This window comes from Bipolaris maydis (assembly GCF_028858645.1).
Source record: "Bipolaris maydis strain C4 unplaced genomic scaffold PSV08scaffold_1, whole genome shotgun sequence".
In the NCBI taxonomy this organism is placed as follows: domain Eukaryota; kingdom Fungi; phylum Ascomycota; class Dothideomycetes; order Pleosporales; family Pleosporaceae; genus Bipolaris; species Bipolaris maydis.
This window is the reverse complement of record NW_027093857.1, coordinates 2,119,986-2,139,787: the sequence shown is the minus strand read 5'-3', so window position 1 is coordinate 2,139,787 and position 19,802 is coordinate 2,119,986. Positions and strand designations below refer to the sequence as shown.

General features: G+C 52.0%; 7 protein-coding genes across 7 annotated transcripts; 4 read left to right on the top strand and 3 right to left on the bottom strand.

Annotated features, from left to right (window-relative positions):
- Window positions 1-1,050: 1,050 nt before the first annotated feature.
- PSV08DRAFT_346344 (uncharacterized protein) lies at window positions 1,051-3,428 on the top strand (the record flags this gene model as incomplete). The annotated part of the gene is made up of 7 exons (XM_014218543.1): window positions 1,051-1,494; window positions 1,556-1,760; window positions 1,815-2,112; window positions 2,166-2,397; window positions 2,465-2,744; window positions 2,834-3,301; window positions 3,382-3,428. 7 exons carry the CDS (start codon window positions 1,051-1,053, stop codon window positions 3,426-3,428), a joined length of 1,974 nt encoding a protein of 657 aa, XP_014074018.1.
- Window positions 3,429-4,312: 884 nt separating this feature from the next.
- PSV08DRAFT_193228 (uncharacterized protein) lies at window positions 4,313-5,758 on the bottom strand. Its single transcript, XM_014218544.2, has 3 exons — window positions 5,629-5,758; window positions 5,556-5,574; window positions 4,313-5,502 (listed from the first exon to the last, which is right to left on the bottom strand). Exons 1-3 carry the CDS (start codon window positions 5,712-5,714, stop codon window positions 4,420-4,422), a joined length of 1,188 nt encoding a protein of 395 aa, XP_014074019.2. The 5' UTR covers window positions 5,715-5,758; the 3' UTR covers window positions 4,313-4,419.
- A 498-nt stretch (window positions 5,759-6,256) lies between these two features.
- On the top strand, window positions 6,257-7,263 carry PSV08DRAFT_193226 (uncharacterized protein). Its single transcript, XM_014218545.2, has 2 exons — window positions 6,257-6,889; window positions 6,937-7,263. The coding sequence occupies exons 1-2, from the start codon at window positions 6,309-6,311 to the stop codon at window positions 7,067-7,069; spliced, it is 714 nt and encodes a 237-aa protein (XP_014074020.1). The 5' UTR covers window positions 6,257-6,308; the 3' UTR covers window positions 7,070-7,263.
- A 428-nt stretch (window positions 7,264-7,691) lies between these two features.
- PSV08DRAFT_358154 (PRP1 splicing factor, N-terminal-domain-containing protein) lies at window positions 7,692-10,771 on the top strand (the record flags this gene model as incomplete). Its single annotated transcript, XM_014218546.2, has 2 exons — window positions 7,692-8,056; window positions 8,163-10,771. The coding sequence occupies 2 exons, from the start codon at window positions 7,692-7,694 to the stop codon at window positions 10,588-10,590; spliced, it is 2,793 nt and encodes a 930-aa protein (XP_014074021.1). The 3' UTR covers window positions 10,591-10,771.
- PSV08DRAFT_2748 (P-loop containing nucleoside triphosphate hydrolase protein) lies at window positions 10,763-13,231 on the bottom strand. Its single transcript, XM_014218547.2, has 4 exons — window positions 12,632-13,231; window positions 12,131-12,576; window positions 11,216-12,082; window positions 10,763-11,129 (listed from the first exon to the last, which is right to left on the bottom strand). Exons 1-4 carry the CDS (start codon window positions 13,122-13,124, stop codon window positions 10,848-10,850), a joined length of 2,088 nt encoding a protein of 695 aa, XP_014074022.1. The 5' UTR covers window positions 13,125-13,231; the 3' UTR covers window positions 10,763-10,847.
- Window positions 13,232-13,412: 181 nt separating this feature from the next.
- Window positions 13,413-14,933, top strand: PSV08DRAFT_257837 (mitochondrial biogenesis AIM24-domain-containing protein). The gene is made up of 4 exons (XM_014218548.1): window positions 13,413-13,637; window positions 13,697-14,177; window positions 14,241-14,457; window positions 14,516-14,933. Exons 1-4 carry the CDS (start codon window positions 13,463-13,465, stop codon window positions 14,786-14,788), a joined length of 1,146 nt encoding a protein of 381 aa, XP_014074023.1. The 5' UTR covers window positions 13,413-13,462; the 3' UTR covers window positions 14,789-14,933.
- On the bottom strand, window positions 14,890-19,465 carry PSV08DRAFT_193216 (P-loop containing nucleoside triphosphate hydrolase protein; the record flags this gene model as incomplete). Its single annotated transcript, XM_066091990.1, has 3 exons — window positions 14,890-17,932; window positions 17,983-18,682; window positions 18,736-19,465. The coding sequence occupies 3 exons, from the start codon at window positions 19,463-19,465 to the stop codon at window positions 14,950-14,952; spliced, it is 4,413 nt and encodes a 1,470-aa protein (XP_065949990.1). The 3' UTR covers window positions 14,890-14,949.
- Between the last annotated feature and the right edge of the window lie 337 nt (window positions 19,466-19,802).

Sequence of the window (19,802 nt, the reverse complement as noted above, 5' to 3'; positions counted from 1 at the left end):
CAGCAAAAGTGTTTTCTTGGTCTCAACAGATTTCTAGGCTTTTCGGACCCTTTGATGGCCAGATCGATGCTCTCCACTATTCTGTGGCTAGAATCCGGAGTAACAGATGTGAATACATACACCTACATGCACAGACGACTGGCAAGAAGTTTCCCAAGCTTGCTGGCCGTTGATCGCTTCTCAGCTATAACAATGGAATGGATATCTAACACCAAACTTTCCCGCTACGCAGCTGACAAAACCATCCAAGATATTGCGCATTTCCTTTTTCTACGTCTGTGCGATGGTCAGATGATTCACTAACATTCTTCTAACAGTTCCCGACAACATCCAGGGCTCACTACGCGCGGGACCCACGCTTCTCAGGACTGAATCTTACAGCAGCTTCAAGTGCGTTGAGTTCGAGAGCGGATCTTGATGCCGAGTGGATAAGGCGGATTGCCTTTTTTAGTAATGATACTCTTCGCCAAGTGCTTTGTACGCCTCCCGCCTAACGCCAAGTACACACCGCGTTGTGTCGTCAGCGGCTATCACAACCAGTGTTCCTCGAGTCGCTTGCCGCTATATTTCTGATTGGTTGGAACCAACCCAAAGCCATCGGCCAGCCTACCGGCAGACTTCACGTGCCTTCTTGGGAGGAGTGGTGCGCTCCGCTGCCAAGTACAGAACTCGCTTCCGCCGAGAAGCTCCCAAGAACGATGTATCCACTATGACATAGTCCCAGAAACGGCTGCTCTATGAAAACACAACTACACGTCTTGGTACGGCTACCCCGTTGCCTGGTTGCCATGTATGGTTACATGTGCCAACATGTTGGATGGTGTGGAGAGACTATGGGGACAAATCTCTGGGGCAGACAGTGACCCGCTCTTTCATGGAGAGAAAAGCGGGTAATCCTCTGTGGCCCCCAGAATGACTATATAACTCGAGCGGTCGCGGTTCGCTCGTGCCTGCTGTGTGTCTTCTTGTCTTATCCACTTTGTGATCGGCGGGTTTCCCTTGAACTGGGAAATATTCACCTAGACGCGACCGTCGTATCTAGCCATCACCATGTCTCGCCGTAAGCCTGATATCGAAGCTACTGAGCCCACCGTCTCGTCTTCGGGTAGCAGCAAGTCCGACTTCAACACCGCACAGCATAATGAACATACCGGCTCGCAACACCGACAAGCATCTGTCGCTGCCAAACTTCGTAACCCTCTAGCGGGCCTCAGTGAGGAACAGGTCCTGGCTGATGTCGAAGCCTGGTGCACAGAGAAAGGGCTCCAAGACGACCTTGATTCCTTCCGCAAGGGCGCACTGATCGCCCGAGTGGGCCAGCGAGAGGACGGCTTCGAATACGTGAATGTCCTATCAGAGGAAGAAAAAGACATACTCAGACGCGAGGTTTCTCATCGATGGTCTCAGCCATTCACGTTGTATTTCCTGGTCGTTCTCTGTGCTGGTTCCGCTATCGTTCAAGGAATGGATCAAACAGCCGTGAATGGCGCTCAGGTCCGTCAATTCACCAACTTTGTTTTCTTGACACCTTTCCCCCGGCTAATCATGTTTGCAGGAATTCTATTTCCGGGAATTCAACATCGGTGCAGACCAAGTGTGGCTTCGCGGCCTGCTTAATGGTGCTCCTTACCTCTGCTCTGCGGCTATCGGCTGCTGGTCCAATGCGCCACTGAACAAATTCTTTGGTCGTCGTGGTACCATTTTCATCTCATGTATCATATCTTTCATTACCGGTATCTGGATGGCGGTTTGTGAGAGCTGTAAGTCATCTATGTACAACTGTGCTCATTTCATGCACTAACCCTTGTAAATAGGGCCAAACCTTCTCGCCGCTCGATTCATGCTAGGCTTCGCTGTCGGCGCAAAGTCATCAACTACTCCCGTCTACGCCGCAGAGTCTGCACCAAAGACTATCCGTGGAGCCCTCACGATGATGTGGCAGATGTGGACTGCCTTTGGAATAATGCTCGGTTTTATCGTATCCGTTGCATTCCAGAATGTGACTGTCATCGGAGGACCAAATTCGCCATGGAGATGGATGTTGGCCAGCACCAGCATACCTCCATTGATTGTCTGTCTTCAAGTCTATTTCTGTCCAGAATCGCCACGCTGGTACGTATTATCTACTGAAAAAAGTACATGCAACAAGTATTGATGACATAAAGGTATATGGAAAAAGGAAATTTCGACCGAGCCTTCCAGTCTCTCTGTCGCCTCCGCTGGAACAAAATACAAGCAGCACGTGACATGTACTACGCTTACAAGCTTCTCGAGATCGAAAATGCCCAACGTGAGGGCAGAAACCCAGTTCGAGAGTTCTTCCTGGTCCGTCGTAACAGACGTGCTGCTCAGAGCGCTTTCTTCGTCATGTTCATGCAACAATTCTGCGGAGTAAATGTATGTCACATCCCCCCCCTCTCCAAATTGTCACCAAACAACATTTTCTAACATATTCTTCTATCAGGTCATCGCTTACTACAGCACATCTATCTTCAAATCCGCCGGTTTCAGTGACTCGGAAGCGCTACTGACTTCTATGGGCACGGGTATAACAAACTGGCTCTTCGCCATCCCCGCCATTTACACCATCGACACGTTTGGACGCCGCAATCTCCTCCTAACCACTTTCCCACTCATGGGAATCTGCCTGCTTTGGTGTGGTCTGTCTTTCTACCTGCCTAACAACCCAGACGGCACACCAACACAGGGCCGTCTTGCATCCATCGCCGCTGCCATTTATACCTGTAAGTCCAGCCCCCGCCGCCGTCTACTCCGCTGTTTTGCGAAGCGAAAAAAAAAGTCATAAAGAGACTTTGCTAATATCCCAATTCAGTCATGGCCGTCTACTCGCCCGGCGAAGGTCCCGTCCCCTTCACCTACTCGGCCGAAGCCTTCCCGCTGCACCTCCGCGACGTCGGCATGTCCTTTGCCACGGCCACCTGCTGGGGCTTCAACTTCATCCTCTCCCTCACCTGGCCCGCCCTCGAAGCCGCCTTCACGCCCACCGGCGCCTTTTGCTGGTACGCCGGCTGGAACTTCTTCGGCTTCTTCTACGCTTATTTCCTGTTGCCCGAAACCAAAGCCCTTACGCTCGAGGAACTCGATACCGTGTTTGATGTGGGCAACCGACAGTTTTCTGCATATTATAGGAGGAAGTTGCCATGGTATCTGAAGAAGCATGTCTTGAGGCGGAATGTGGAGCCCATGGAGCCGTTGTTTGATTTGCACGCGCAGAGTTCTACGAATGATCTTGCGGATGAGCGGGTTGGTGGCGCGGGGGATACTGAGGTTAGGGAGAAGGGTACGGATAATAAGATTTGACGATCGGGTTGGCGTAATGAGTGTAGGTGAGAGGTTGATTGGACTGGCTGATACTACCAGTGGAACAAAAGGAGTTTCTCTTCTATGGCGCAGATACTCGTAGGTAGGTTTTTAATGTGCAATATACCCATTCTTGTATCGACAAAATTCGCCATGGCTTTGAAAATCACTGATCTCCAAACTGGATTTCAGTGGAGTGGTGGACTAACTCTCTTGATCGGCTTTTCTAAGTGCAATTCACACGCGATTCCACTATGACTCATGTACATAGAAATTACACATTTCCCTACCTTTGGTCTTGAAAACCAAAGATCACAACTTATACTCTTTTTCATAAGAAATCGAGTTGAAATTAGTTCTTTGATTTCTGTCTATCGGTTTTTCTAAAAGCTTAACTAGCGCACACCAAGATTCATGAATTTGTCTCCCGTAGCCACCTCACTTGGTATCAAATTAATTTCTTCGCTTTTCTGCGTACCGCTAGAAATGGTCGAAATTAAGACAGACTTGTATCAAATTCTAATAAAATCCAGCTATCTTTCAAAAGACTTCAAATTCACTATTAAATCCGTACCTTTTGTTCACGAAAGCAGAATATCTTTTCACCGCTATATTTTTCATATCCAATTTTCGCTATAATTATCTCAACACCTGGATTTCATCTAACTCACACACCATAAAAGCATATATAAGTAACGAAAAAAAAGAAATAAAAGACGCATTAGAAATTGAGTGTTTCTCAATCCAAGCAGTGCAAATAGTGTACCTGACCCGTTGAACTAATTATATTCGAAGTATATTCATTCATCAAAAAGATAACATATGGCATCTCCTCGCATGCGATTAGAATAACAGAATTGAAATAACCATAGTTGTACCGGTCTCACCGTCTCCAATTTTCTTCTATCGCCTCTTGTTTGTTACAAATTCCATATCTCCAATAGTTAAAAACAAAATGATATAACATGAAAATTAGAGTAAATCTTAAAACATGGGGGATGAAACGATGATGATGACATTATTCTATTAATTTGAACCAAGGACTCATAGATTGGGGATTCAGTCTCCCTTCATAGTCTTTACACAAGTACTCTAACATCACTTCACCCTTGACTTTTCATGCCCTTCGCGAGAGCGATCCCGGTGTTTGTGCCGATGCCGATCTCGATGGCGATCGTAGTCCGCACTTCTGCTACGACTCCGTCGCCTCTCACTGCGATGTGAAGATTTGTGGTGATGCCGGTCCCGGCTACGGCCCCGACTTCTATGACGATGCTTGTGTCGTGAGGAGTTAGCAGAGTCGCGATCACGAGTCTTGTCATCATGGTCGTCTTTTCTTTTCCGCTTATGATGTCTGCTCCTACTATCTTCCTGCTCTTGTGTCATTCGCAGTTCTCGCAACTCTCGGTCACGCTCCTCGGCCCATAGCTTCTTGTCGCGTTTGGCCTTCTTCAGTTGGGCTTGGGCTTGTTGCATGAAAGCAAATGGGTCGTTGGATGATATTCGCGCCTGCTCCCTCTCCTTGCGTCGTGGATCTTCGTTGCCCCAGACATCCTTATTCACAAAGCCTTCGTATGGTGCTAGATCGCGTGCGCTGTCTGGGTCCTTCCCATCATCCCGCGACGGTTTCTGCTGAGTCGCGTACCAGGGCTGCTCTATTCCGCCTTTTCCAGCAGCGTTCGAGAAGCGCATGGTGTATTGGTCTTCCAAAGCCCTTTCCTTTTTGCGCTTCTCGTTCTCGACCTCGGCGTTCTTCTCGCGTTTCGAAGCCTCCTTAATGTCGACGGGAAACAAGTCGATATGGCCGGCATGGTCGTGCAGAGGAGCGTCGCTGGCTGTGCTTCGTAGTTTCAAGATTTTGGCATCGTTCTTGTCATCTTCATCCGGAGCTGTCATGGACTTGGCCAGGCGGATGTCCATGTCGGTGTCATCCTCTCCAGCAAGCTTCCTCCTCTTTGGGCCATATCCGCGCTCATCTCTGTTCTTCGAAGCCCGCGCATCTGAGTGCTTTGGCGAGGCTTCCTCGGGCAGCGGTGGAGGCGTTTGACCGCGTAGAATGGCAGCGCGTCGTTGGGCGTCGAGCTCTTGCATGCGCTGCTCATGGGCAGCTTCGCGGGCGGCGGCGGCAGCCTCGTCGGCCTTGACGCGTGCTACATTGTCGGCATTGTAGACGTTCCATGACTGAGAGACGTGTCAGGGGTATTTTGCTGCGAATTGAGAGTTGTATAGCATACCTTCTTGCCGAGTAGGTGCCTATCTGCTGGTTAGGACCTCCGGCGGAGTGTGGCGCAAGGGGGGAGGACGTACAGAGGCATGATGATGATGCCACGTTGGGATGGCGTGGAATGAATAGGGTTCAGTCTGGTGTTTCCATGACGCCATGCACAGAGCATGTACTGATGTACAGTGCTGTAGTATGATCATCCACACCCAGTCTGTATACTTAGCATCGGGAGCGACGTTGCATTAGCGTGGGCGGGGCTGAGCGGTAGCTTGCAATGGATCGTCGCAAGCTCTCCTGATCCCAGTGCTAGTCCCGACTTCCCCCCGCAACCCTCTCGGCACAGCAACCGTGAATGTACAAACCGGCACACTATGTAAACCCAATCGGGGCCCGTTGCCCTTATTGTGGTTTGATTGTTGCCAGCCCACTGTGCGGTCTCGTCTCGTCTCGCATTCGCTGCTGTTTTCCTTTCTTAGCGCAAGTATCCGTACTTACAGTCAAGTCGCCCACGGTCGGCAGGCTTTGCCTAGACCACGCCAAAACCCTCGTCTCGGAACTTGACCCTGCCTTGCAAACAAGCATGTACGACCTGTTCGCCAGAGTCTGTTGAGCGCCTTGTCTGTCATGTCTGTCTGTCGCTGCTTACTTGCATCCGCTCTCCGAAATCTGCCGCTCCCTTCAAATCCACTTTTCAACCCACTCTCTCCCGTCCACGGCGCTTTTTTCTTTCCAGTTGCGACTCGGCTCGGTGTAGTGTCCCGTCATGCCCACCTGGCTTGTACATGGGTTCCGCTGGCCGCGTGCACAGATTCGCATACACATTATTCTCCAGAACCTCGACGATGCCGCCCCAGAGTGGCTCATGGCCCCTGCGACAGTTGCTTGCATGACCAAGAACTTCAAGGACCAATGGCCAGAGACCATGGCCCAGCTGCCAACCCTGCAATTCATTGAGCAATACGATCCTGACGACTTTACTGTCAAAGACCAGCCCCACGCATACGTCTGTGACATTGTGCACGAAATTAAGCTTGGGGTAGATATAGAAGAAGTCCAGGGTGCTGAAATAGCCGACGGCCAACGCGCTGCCATCACTGAGCTGCGGGACAAGGTCGCGCCAGGAGAAAAGCTGGCCTGGTTCGTCGTAGTCAATGGTGATGTCGAAAGGTGGGCTCCGCCGCTCGAGGATGATGACGCAACACCAGAGGCCAGCATACTCAGCCCGCACAGTCAGGCGAGTAGTGTCTTGCAGTCAGACACGTCCCCTGCCCCAGAGCCCGAACGACCATCCACAAGTCGGAGTTTGAAGAAGTGGTTCGGAGGAAAGCTGAGGAAAACGAAAAGGCAAGATCCACGCACTTCCTATCTACTTGCATACTGATGCGTCGTAGTGGGCGGTCCTTGAGGGGCGATGCAGTAGCTGCGGCTGAGGAGCCAGCTCCACCACTACCACCCATCTCTCCACGCCATGCCCTCCCCGCTGCGAACGCGAAAGCGCCGGAACCTCAAACCGCTGCGCCTTGAGCGAGCATGGTCATGAAAAGGAAAACCACGCTACTTGAACGTATATGACGTATTACTGAGCGCAGGTTTGGTTGGGCCGTCATGGGAATGCATGTTACCATGTGGTGGAAATCATGTCAAGGAATTCGGTGTATGAAGCATGTGCGCTACTACGACCATGCACTACTTTTGGAATCCAAGATGCCCTCTTCTAAACCACACGGCCCACTTCGGAAGCCAGATATTGTTATACATCTTCGTTGCTGACCTCAGTGGTATCAACACAACCATCGTGCCTCCGACTCTCCATTGATCGCATGTGAAGAAACAGCCCGTCGCAAACATACCTTTTGGGCTAGCGTGGCTGGAGCTGTGGTGGGTGCACGTGATGCGCGTCAACCTAGTCTCAAATTATTATCGACGTCGCGTCGGCTCAACGCCGCTTCCAACACCAAACTTGGCAATCACACACAACTCTGTCTTAAGACAGTAGGACTGGCACCGGTAATCTCGGCGATCAATTCTCCACGTCTTCCAGGTGTTCCACCGTCAGATAGCTATTGTCTTTGGCGCATCCTGCGCATCTATCTAGCCCAGGACCCAAGAACCGTTTCTATCGGAGAACCGCACAAATACCGCCAACATGAGTCGACGCGACTTCTTGTCGATGCCGGCGCCCGAGAATTATGTGGCTGGATTGGGTAGAGGAGCTACGGGTTTCACAACCCGAAGCGATCTCGGTCCAGCTCGTGAGGGTCCATCCGAGGAGCAGATGAAGGAGATGTTAGCAAAGCGCGCCGCATCGCTAGGCCAAGCCGCCCCATCTGCGTATGGTGTTACCGAAAAGAAGGAGGAAGAGAGGGACGAAGATGAAGACCGGTTCCAGGACCCTGATAACGAAGTCGGCCTCTTCTCGAGTGGTATGAACTACGACAAGGAGGATGACGAGGCAGATCGCATTTACCAGGAAGTTGATGAGAAAATGGACAAACGTCGCAGAGCCAGAAGGTTGGTACATCCCGTTTCTTCTTCACTGCCCCTCCCCTCTATCTTTATTGTCGAAGTATTCATCGTGTTTTTTTCCACGAACAGATACCGATTGTGTCCGCCGTAGGGAAGCCCGAGAACAGAAAGAACGCGAAGAATACGAACGAAACAACCCCAAGATCCAACTCCAATTCGCCGATCTAAAACGTGCCCTTGGTGGCGTTTCCGAAGAAGAATGGGCAGCCTTGCCCGAGGTCGGAGATATGACGGGTAAAGCCAAGCGTGCGCGCGAAGCCCGCATGGCCAATGCCAGATCCTACGCAGTCCCCGACAGCGTACTGGCTGCCGCATCCAAGAGTGGCGAACTCGATACATCGATATCCACAGGAGACGCCGATGGCATGACGACAAATCTTGCCAGTATTGGTGCAGCCCAGCTTTCCGCCCTAACAGTACGACTCGATTCAGCAGCTAGTACACCCGGTGCTCAGACCTCGACAACTTCTGGTACGGCAACATCGGTAGACCCCAAGGGATACATGACTGCCCTAAGCAAGAAGGAGGCCATGGGTGAAGAGGTACCGGTAGAAGACATCAACCGGGCTCGTGTGCTTTTAGAGTCTGCTGTCAAGACCAACATACACAATGGACCTGGGTATGTTGCGCTAGCAAGATTGGAAGAGGTGGCGGGAAAGATTCACACTGCAAAGAAGGTTATTGCGCGAGGTTGTGAGCTTTGCCCTCGATCTGTCGTAGTCTGGGAGGAAGCGATCCGGTTGAACCGTGACAACCTACACAACGCTAAGGTCATTGCAGCAAATGGTATCAAGCAAAACACAAAGGCCGTTAAGCTGTGGCAAGCAGCGATTGACCTAGAGCAGACACCTGCGGCGCGAAAGAAGGTTACTCGACAGGCTTTGGACCACAACCCTCAGAGTGTAGAACTGTGGAAAACGCTGATCAATGATACGGAGGAGCTTGATGCTGTACGACTTTTATTCGCCAAAGCAACTGAGACTGTCCCACTATCTGAAGAGCTGTGGATCTCGTATGCGCGTGTATCAGAACCAGAGGCCGCACAACAGATTCTCAACAAAGCCCGCAAAGCCATTCCCACCAGTTGGGCCATTTGGATACACGCCTGCCGACTTCAGGAAGAGCTAGGAAAGGTGGAAATGCTGGACACGATCATGACTCGAGCTGTGAAGTCACTCATCAAGGAAAATGCCATGATTAAGCGAGAGGAGTGGATTACGCAGGCGGAAATCTGTGAAGAGCAGGGCGACAAGGGAACGGCAACTGCCATTATTAAGGCAACTGTTGGATGGGGCCTTGACGAAGACGACGAACGCCGAGATATCTGGCTGGAGGATGCAAGAAGCGTCTTAAACCGGAACAAGCCAGAGACAGCCAGGGCTATTCTGGGATTTGCTGTTGCCGTGTTCCCGTACAGCACGACCATTTGGCATGCATTTGCAGACCTCGAGAAGCACCATGGCACCATGGACACACTGCTTAGTGTACTCGAACGGGCAGTCAATGCCTGCCCGACATCAGAATCGCTTTGGCTGCTTTATGCTCGAGAGATGTGGCAATCAGGTGACCCTGAAGGAGCTCGAAAGGTCCTGGGCCGAAGTTTCGAGGCACTCCCTGGTAATGAGATGCTCTACACTCGTGCGGTCGACTTTGAGGTGGATGCCGGCAACTATGAACAGGCGCGTAGCTTCCTGCAAGTGGCGCGCGAGTCTGCAGCTACAGACCGCATTTACATGAAGTCTGCGGTGCTTGAACGGCAGCTCGGAAACTTCGAGATGGCCATCGATATTTGCAACCAGGGATTGCAAAATTGGCCAGGCAGCTGGAAGCTCCACGCAATCAAGGGTCAAGTCTACGAGCAGCTCTCCAAACTCCCCGAGGCTCATGAAGCCTTCAACATTGGCACCCGAGCAGCCCCCAAAGCCCCCGTCCTCTTCATCCTCCTCTCCCGCCTCCAAGTCAAGCAAGGCGCCATCGTCAAAGCCCGCTCAACCCTTGACCGCGGCCGCCAGCAAAACCCCAAATCCGAGCAAATCCTCCTCGAACAAGTGCGCCTCGAGCGCCGCCAAAACAACACCAGCGCCGCCCAGCAACTCATGGCCAGCGCCCTCCAACAATGCCCCAAATCAGGGCTCCTCTGGGCAGAAAAGATCATGCATCTCGAATCCCGTACCCAACGCAAACCCCGCGCCCTCGAAGCCATCAAGAAAGTCGAAAAAGACGCCCTCCTCTTCTGCGTCGTCGGCCGCATCTTCTGGGCCGAGCGCCGCCTCGATAAGGCAGCGACCTGGTTTGTCAAAGCAGTCACGCATGACAGTGATTTCGGAGACGCGTGGGTGTGGTATTACAAGTTTTTGCTCCAGCACGGTACCGAGGAGAAGTTGCAGGATACGCTTGCCAAAGCAGCATTGGCGGAACCAAGACATGGCGAGATTTGGCAGAGTGTTGCGAAGGATCCGAAGAATGCAAGGAAGAGTGTTGAGGAGATTTTGAAGATTGCGGCAGAGGTGGCGGAGTAGAAAGGAAGGGGGTTGCTGGAGTTGGGTTGAGTGTTTGTCTATGTGACAAAGCTTTCTGAATGGGGAGGGGGTTGGGGTTTATGGAAATCTGGGTCACACTCTTAGGGAAAAAAAACGGTAGTCAGTAAAGACTGTGTGCGTGTGGGTACGAATTTAATAAACAACGATTTTTTTGCTCCAAGTAAAAATCTACGACGTTCAGTCACCTCGACCCTATCCAACAGAACCTGATGTAATAAAAGGCGATCAAAAAAAACTTATTTCTTCACCTCATCCTCTCCCTCCACAATCTCCTCCTCCTCAACAAACATGGTCTCCTGCGCACTCCACAACTCACTGTACAACCCGCTCCGATCAATAAGCTGCTGATGTGTTCCACTCTCCGCGACTCCGCCCTCACTCAGCACGATAATAACATCCGAGTCGTAAATCGTGCGAAGGCGATGCGCAACAAAGACCGACGTGCGCTTCTTTTCTCTCACGAGGGAGTTGATGTGTGTCAGGAGTGCTTGTTCAGTGTGGGTATCTAGCGCCGAAGTCTAATTTCCCGTGTTGTTAGTTAAAGAAAAAAAAGGGGGGGGGGGAGGGAAGGGAGGGAGTTTTGGAAGTAGGGGGGGAAACATACAGCTTCATCAAAGAACAAAAGCGGGGGATCCTTCAAGACCAGTCGCGCAATGGCGAGCCTCTGTTTCTCACCCCCGCTAATCATCATGCCGCGTTCGCCGACCATGGTGTTGTAGCCGTCAGGGAACCGAGCAATGGTCTCATCGATACGGGCGCGCCGTGCTGCTTCGCGGACTTGGTCTTGAGTGGCGTCTAGATTGCCGTAGTGGATGTTGTGCTGGATGGTGTTGTTGAAGAGAGGCGTATCTTGAGGTACCACACCGATTGCACGGCGTAGACTCTCCAGATTGACGTCGCGGATATCTTGGCCATCGATCAAGATGCGGCCTTCCTGCGGGTCATAGTAGCGGAAGAGCAGGCGGAGGATTGTGGATTTTCCGCAGCCGCTGGGACCGACTATGGCGACTTTCTTGCCGGCGGGGATGGTCAAGGTGAGGTTTTTGATGATCGGGCGGTCGGGACGGTAGCCAAAGGATACGTTTTCGAATTTGATTTCGCCGGTCTTGAGGACCAGTGGGGGAGCGTTGGGCTTGTCTTTGACGGTCACGTTTACTTTCTGCAGGTTGAAGAGGGTTTCCATGTCGAGCAGGCTCTGGCGGAGTTCGCGGTACATGGAGCCGAGGAAGTTGAGGGGTACAGAGAGTTGGAAGACGAGTTGGTTGACCATGACAAGGTCGCCGACAGTCAGTTGTCCGGTTGCGACGCCGTTGGCAGCGAGATACATCATGGCAGTCAAAGCAGAGGAGAAGATGATGTTTTGACCTGAGTTGAGAAAGGCCAGGGAAGTGGCGACCTTGATGGAGGCTTTCTCGTAGTCCTGAAGGGCTTTGTCATAACGCCTGACTTCGTGCTTTTCATTGTTGAAGTACTGCACACATTAATAGGGAAAACTAGAAACCCTGTCCTTGAAACATACCTTGACAGCTTCATAGTTAATCATAGAGTCGACTGCAACGGTAGCTGCCTTGTTATCAGCAGCATTGGCCTGTTTCCTAAACTTTGTTCTCCACGAGGTGGTCATGATGGTAAAGACAGAGTAAGCAGTCATTGTAGTGCCGGTGATGAGGGCAAATTGCCAGCCATATTGGTAGGTCAGGATGCCGCATACAAGTGAGATTTCGAGTGCAGTGGGGAAAATGTGAAAGACCATGGCAGTCAGCAAGAAACTGATGCCCTTTGTACCACGATCAATGGCCCTTGTCAGGCCTCCAGTTTGCCTTGATAGATGGAAACTCAAGTCCAGCCTTAGTAAATGCTCATAGACACTGCAGGCCACCTTGCGAATGGCCTTTTGGGCAACACTGGCAAAGACGGCGTTTCGCAGTTCTTGGGATACAGTGGCACCGATACGGGTCAAGCCGTCTGGTCGCAGTCTCAGCCAAAATGGGACGAGTATGCATTACTGGGTCTAGCTTACAGGCGATAATCATGGAGCCTGCCACTGTAGTTGCGGTACCGCCTACAGCAGCAAAATCTATGTTCATGGCGTCTACAATGCTCTTGAAGTAGAAGGGGACCTGCACGTTGAGCAGCTTTGCACCAACAAGCAACCCCACACTCAGCCCAACCCTGAATCTGGTGCCCATGTTGTCCTTTGGCCACAAGTACTGCGACATTTCCTTGATAATGGCCCAGTCGGCCTTGCGCTGTTCCTTGTTGGTCAAGACCTGTTCTTGCAGCAGCGGGTCCGCCTTTGCGACTTTGGTTTTCGCAGTCGTAGCATTGGCTGCGGGCTTGGTAGCCTCGAGCGCCGGCTGAGATGCTGGCTTTGGCCGCTCGCCATGAGCATCTTTTCTATGGAGAGGAGACGAGGTGAAGACGCGGATGCCGTGGTGTACAGGGTGAAGGCGCAGCGTGGATGCGTGAAGACCCGGCCGACAGGCGGCGCGGGCAAGAGGTGGAATTAACATGACGGCACTGACATGTTAAAGACGCCAGGAGCAAAGAAAAAGAAGAAGAAACCCGCGCGTGCGTTCAATTGCTTGAACAAAAAGTGGCGGAAGAGAGGAAGACGAGCACGTCATATGGAGAGTACCTGGAGAAGCCCACCAGACATGGATGCAGCCCATCCCACCTTGTCTAGCGCGTCTGCGGCGGGCGGGCGGGCGAGCTTGCATCATAACGACTAATAATTAATTCCGGCCGATACTGCTAATAATAATAATCACGGCCATTGCGGCTACTACTACTGCACCTCCAACAACCCATCTCGACACCACCACATACACGCCAATTGCCCGGCACAGCCATGTTACGATCGGCTGCCTCGCCCTGGGTGAACCTGGCCCGCACATGCGCACCCGCTGCCCGCCCATCAATTGCGGCGCGATGCATCAACATCTCGGCCACCAGCCCGTCGCCAGAACCAAGCCTGCAGCAGGCAGTCAGTGTTGAGGGCACCGCCACGCCCATGCACACGCCCGGTATGCATTTCTCTGTGGCCTTAGCGAGGCGACCCTGCTAAAATACTCGGCCTGCCCAGACGCCCGCTTCGACGTCATCGGCACGCCCTTCTCCCTCCTCTCCGTCTCCCTCTCGGCCTCCCAGACGCTCTACACCCGTCGCGGCACCCTCGTCGGCCTCAGCGGCAAGTCGGAAAACACCCTGTCTACTCTGTCTGTCCTCGAGCCTTTCCAGCGCGCGCCCGTCGGCATTCCATTCCTCTATCAAAAAGTGTTGTCGACCAGCCCCGTCACAGCACTTATCTCCACCAAGACGCCCATATCGAGCATTGTCTCTGTAAACCTGGACGGAAGGGATGACTGGATCATCAGCCAAAGGCAGGCGCTGCTTGCGTGGACTGGCCTCACCTTGAAGCTGAAGCCGCAATACAATGTCAAGCTCGGCCTGGCACATTGGGGAAACACATACATCACAGGTCGAGGTCTGCTCGCACTGACAGGAAACGGCCAGATTTACCAGGTCCACGTCAAGGCTGGCGAGAGCTACGTAGCCCACCCTAGGTACGCCCCTCTCTGTCCTGAGCAACGACCAATTACCCATCTTTGACTAACCCCACTACCCAGCAACGTGGTAGCATACACAGCCTCCAACACCCCACCCGTCCCCTTCCGCTTCAAATCCTCCAATGTGCGATTCCAAGTCCCAGACCTGGGCTTCGGGTCGCTGGTCCAGAACACACAGTTCTTCCGAACAATGAGCAAGACGGCTACATGGCGTGCGCTAGCCACCACATACCACACCCTCAAGACATGGATGCGGAGGACAGTCTGGGGAGACAGGGTACGCTGAACACATGACCTACACTATTTACTGCACATATCTGACTGACATTGCCCAGCTCTTCCTCCGCTTTGAGGGCCCAACCACCATGCTCGTCCAGTCGCGTACTTCACGCATCAGTGACGTTCTCACACTTCGAGACGTCGATGAGATTGCCGATAGTCCGCCAGGCGCGGTTGAAGACGCCGTGACGAGGAAGATCAAAGAGGAAATCAAGTCCATTGGCGAACAAGGCACAAAGGCACCCATACCAAATACTGATGCATCTGGAACGGTGAGATACGCCACCATCAAGGATGGCAAGGCCGAGTTTGAGAAGCCATCTGTATGAAACAGCAAGCAGAAACTTCCTCTTTACATACATACCCTTTTTTGGGCCAATTGAGCCTCATTCACGCAAAACACATATACAAATATCAAACATCCTGGTGAAGTTTAAAAAAAAATTTCATTGCCAATTGACAAATACTTTTTTCTGTCTAGAGTTCTCTTCTACTTGGCCTTTCCCGCAGCCTTTTCCCTAATCCTCTCTTCCTTTTCAAACTTTTGCTCGAAAATGCCGAAAAACAGGCCCAACCACTCTTGCTCGCGATGACTCAACTGGCGCGCAGGATTCTTCCAGCTATTCGCCAAGATCTCCTTGACCCTGCGCCTTAGCACCTTCAGGCCTACGGCTGCGCGCCACTCTCTAACCGAGAACCGGACTACGTTGCCTGGTAGACTAATCACGCCGGCGTGCAGTTTGAAGTCGAGATCCGCAGCGACCATGAGGACCATAGCGAAGGGGTACGCAATCGATGTCGAGTGAGCGTTGTAGAATTTGTTGCTGGACTGCATGATGTGGTAGTAGGACAGGAAATGTACAGTTGACGATCCCTTATTGACGGATGTGGGTGCGAGGCTGACGGTCTGGTTGTTGGATATATTGCGCCATCCTTTGCCCTCGCGTGTTAGCATCTTGGGGTAGAAGGCTGTTGCAATGACTGAGTTGACGAGGAGGTCGTTATCAGAGTAGGTGTCGTATTGGGCTGGTACATCGACGAATACACGGTGGCGCGGTGTGCTTCTGTAGCGGTTTAGGGCTCGGCGTTCATCTGGCGTCAGTTGCACGAAGCCTGCTTCTACGAGCGATGAGAGAAGCTGTGCTTTGAGATCCTCGACGTTGCCTAGGTTCTGGGCGCTCAAGAAGTTTTTGTGGCAGAATTGCATCTCTGATCGGCCGGCAGTTATGCATACGGATTTCCATGCCTTGTAGGCATTGTAGGTTGTCAGTAGGTCCGAGTCGCCTTTCTTGAAACCAAGGCGTGCTATATCAGCGCGCTGCTTTGCGCCGAAAGGTGTTACGAAGGGAGACTTGGAAGAGAGAATGGCAGCGATAGTGATAGCAACGTCGACACAGCCAAATGTACAAGCTAGCAATACGAGCTTGCCCAGGTGCGCGTCCAGTGGCAGCTTTGCAATTTGGCGACCAAGTGGCGTGAGCTCTTCACTTGATGTGAGAGCGTCAACCTCCACAAGTGCATCAATGGCACGCCGGATGTTCTTGGACAAGGGTGGGTCGAGCGCCTGAGCAAGTGTTGCCTCAATATCTCCCAGCTTGCAAATCTTGACACGCATGACCAGATCTTGCAGTGACAGCCTCAGCATCTCTGGCGTTTGTTGTTCAGCCATCAGGTTATCGTGACGGTATTTCGTAAACAGGTGGAAGCATAATCCCTCCTGGACACGGCCTGCACGGCCACGGCGCTGCTTCGCGTTGGCTCTTGAGATGAAAGACTGCGTCAGACGTGAGAGTTGCCTTCGTTCGTCAAACCTCATCTCTTTGTGCTTGCCAACGTCGATGACACAGGTAATGTCCGGGATTGTTACTCCAGTTTCTGCAATGTTCGTCGCGAGCACAATCTTGCGCACGCCCGGTGGAGGAATCAAAAATGCAGCTTGCTGGTCCTCGCTTGAGATTGTAGAGTGCAACGGATACACATACCAATCGGCTTTGAACGAAGGGTGGCCCGCCAGAATATCGTTCAGTTGGCGGATTTCGGCAATACCTGGAAGAAAAACAAGAATGGCGCTGCTAAAGCGGCTCAGTTGCGGATCGTAGGCAACGGTTTCAACAAGTCGGGTAATCAAATCGTAGTCAATGGCGTATTCGTCGTAGTTGGAGAGCACATTGCGCGTTGCAGCGCTGTAACCAGGGAGTTTGCTAGGAATGCCAGATTTGTCACTTGTGACTTCATCATCCTCGTCGTTGTCGCTGGTAGTAGTGTTCGTGTTCTGCTCGGATGCCCCCGTATAATGCGTCAGCTCAATAGCATCCTCAAGGTACCTTGTCTGCACTGGAAAGGTGCGACCAGGCACAGTCAAGATCGGTGCGTCATTGAGGTATCGTGAGAATTTGGCGGCATCAACGGTAGCACTCATCAAAATCACTTTCAATTCAGGCCGACGCACCATCAGCGACCGTAGAATAACCAAGAGAAAGTCCGTGTCAATGGACCTTTCGTGGACCTCGTCAATGATCAAATGCGTAACCTCTTGTAAAGATCCCGAAGACTCCAACATACGCAGTACAACACCTACAGTTGCGTACACTAGACGAGTCTGTGATGACATCTTGGACTCAAGTCGGATTGCGTAACCGACAAGTGAGCGCATAGTCCCAAGATCTTTCGGTCCCTCGCCCAGCTCCTCACTCACGCGTTGCGCAAGCGAAATAGCGGAGATTCGTCTGGGCTCAGTGCAGTATACTTTACATGCCTTGCCCTGTGCAAGCTCGTGCTCGAGAACGAAGGCCGGAATTTGCGTACTCTTTCCACACCCAGTCTCACCGCAAATTATAGTGACTTGGTTCTTGTCCACCGTCGACAGAATCGACTCCTTGAAACCAAAGACCGGAAGATTTGATCGGGCGACAAGCATGTGTTGATATGAAGGAGTAGAGACTTTGGCAACCCATAGCTCTCTTAGACTTTCGTGTTGGCGTATTGGCGTGTTATACCCCGAGTTTGATGCACTAGAGCCTGTGGCGGCCTGGTTGCGCATCTTGAAGCGATTCGTGAAAACAACGCCATCTGATTCTTCATTCTCAACTTGATCCTGAACGAATGAACGGTAGCGCTTTATGGCGTCACGATCGGCGGCATCAAGACGTGTTTTTCGACTTTCGAGAAATTCTCTATAAAGTTCTCTCCAGTTCGGTGGCAGTCGCAGATGAACCTTTTCGTCCTTTGGCGAGGCAACAGAGATGGAGAAGAGTGCAACGACTGAGATGTAGCTCTCACTTTGCTCAGCGGACACGGTTGCGAGGTCGATAGCCGCGAATGTAATTTGCCCTCTATAAGGAGTCGTAGTTACTCCAGCAACTTCTGTGTCATATTCAATATCGACATCCTTCGACCAAGTAATAGTGAGTGAATGCCGGCAAGTGTACTCGGTAGGTGAGATGACTGCATACGACAAACTCGCACCAGAGTCCCTAACGATGCTTAGCTGATACACTCAAACCGGAGGTCATTTGTTGCATACCTTGAGCGAACCGCCTCTTCGAGCAATTTGCGGGGAGATACCCCGCTTGCCTTTCCAAAGTCGCGTATAGTCACATGAGCAGAACCTGCGCCGTTGGGTGTATTTTCCAATTTCGGTGGCGATTCAGGAACTGCAGAGAACATTTCACCGAGTAAATCCATATCCTCCTCATCTTGACTAGCAGCTGGGGGTGCTTCAGTTGCGGGCACTTCAGCTTCAGTGGGTTTTGGAGGTTGGATTTCATCGTTTTCTTTCTGTTCCTGTGGAACCTGGGGCGGTATGCCGTTTCGCTGACGTTTTTCGGCTTGATTCTTGGCGATCTGATTTCGCCTGGCTGGCCACTGTGTCTCTGCTTCATCTTCATCAAATAGGGAATCCGACTTCAGCTGTTGCAACTGAGAGAGTAACTTTCGAACGGCTGGTGTCTGGGGAGGAACAGGCTCGGACTTTTTCGATTTGGCACCCTTCTGTGACTTTCGTGTGTTTGTTTCTACGAGCTGCGGGTCAATTTCGTAAAGTTTGCTTTTGATCTTGAGATATGTGGGGATGAGGTCCTCCTCGTCAATATCACTGTCGATATCGCTGACATGAACATCACTTTGGTCATTTTCGGCAGGCGTAGTAGATCCATTGGCTTTTGCGGGCGTTGAGGCTGCTGGTGTGGCTGCGGTCTTTGCCAGTGGTTCACGGGGTGGTGTAACTATTTTTGGTTAGCGAGACGCACTAAAGTTTACAAGAAGGTGGACGACTCACCAGGTCGCGAAGGAGGAGGAGCGTCGAGAGCTGCGCGCTTGGGGGGTGACTCTTCATAGGAAAAATTGAAATCTTCACACTGGTCGAGTGCAAGCCATTCCAAGGCTTCTTGAAAGCCCCATATGGCAGAAGATGCATCGACGCCAGCAGCATTGGCACAGAGCCATGTTAGGACAGGTTCGATGTGATTGTCCGAGAAGCCGAGTTCACGGAGGGTCAAATCAAGCGTCCATAGCTTGAAAATAGCGTCTTCTTCGGTCAAAATTTTCAGGAAAGACTGTTGGCCCTGTCTCCTATTTGAATCATTGGACTCGGCCTGTGCTAAAAGTATGATGCTGTCTAGGATCTCTCCGGGCAGCCATTCATGAACAGCAATAGAGTGAGACTGGCTGCGCAAAAGCCTACGGTCGGTCTGGAAGCGTGTAACATGGCGACTGGATTCCCGGCGGGCTTTGGCAGCATGTTTTTCAACTAACAATTGAAGCTCATCGCGCTCGAGTTGGGCCTCGAGCTCCTCGGGGGTTTGTGCAACTTCCTCTTTTGGTAATGCAGCCTGCTGGGGTGCCTGAGATGCCGGCTCTGGTGCTGCTTGGCTTTCTTTTGACTGCACTTGGGAAACTTGTTTGGCCGGGGCGTCAGCAGCAGACCTCTCGGGCTTGGGTTTGCTGGCGACAGACGTGGTTGCAAAGCCGCGTGCAGGATTACCGGCTGGCTTCTTCTTTTTGGCCATGGGAAGGGCTGGGGCGAATCTCGTCTTTTCTCTTTTTGGCTAATTGATACGATCCGGGGGGTGCTAAGTAAGGTGAGGGGCAGGGATGTAGTTCAAGCGGGCTGCCGTATAGAATACCTCGGAGCCTGATCCCGAGTGAGATCAAGATTGGGCAGGGCTGAGGTACAGACGGGACGCATCAGGGCGCTCAGTTGGTGGAGAAGCAGCAGCTAGGCGGCAGGCGGCAGAGACGAGGCCAGTGGGGGTTTGGTGATGGCAAGCAGTGCGCACTGAGCGCCGAGCAACGATGTCATGGCGCTGCGTAGTCGGTCGCAAGTGGGCAAATCCTTAGACGAGA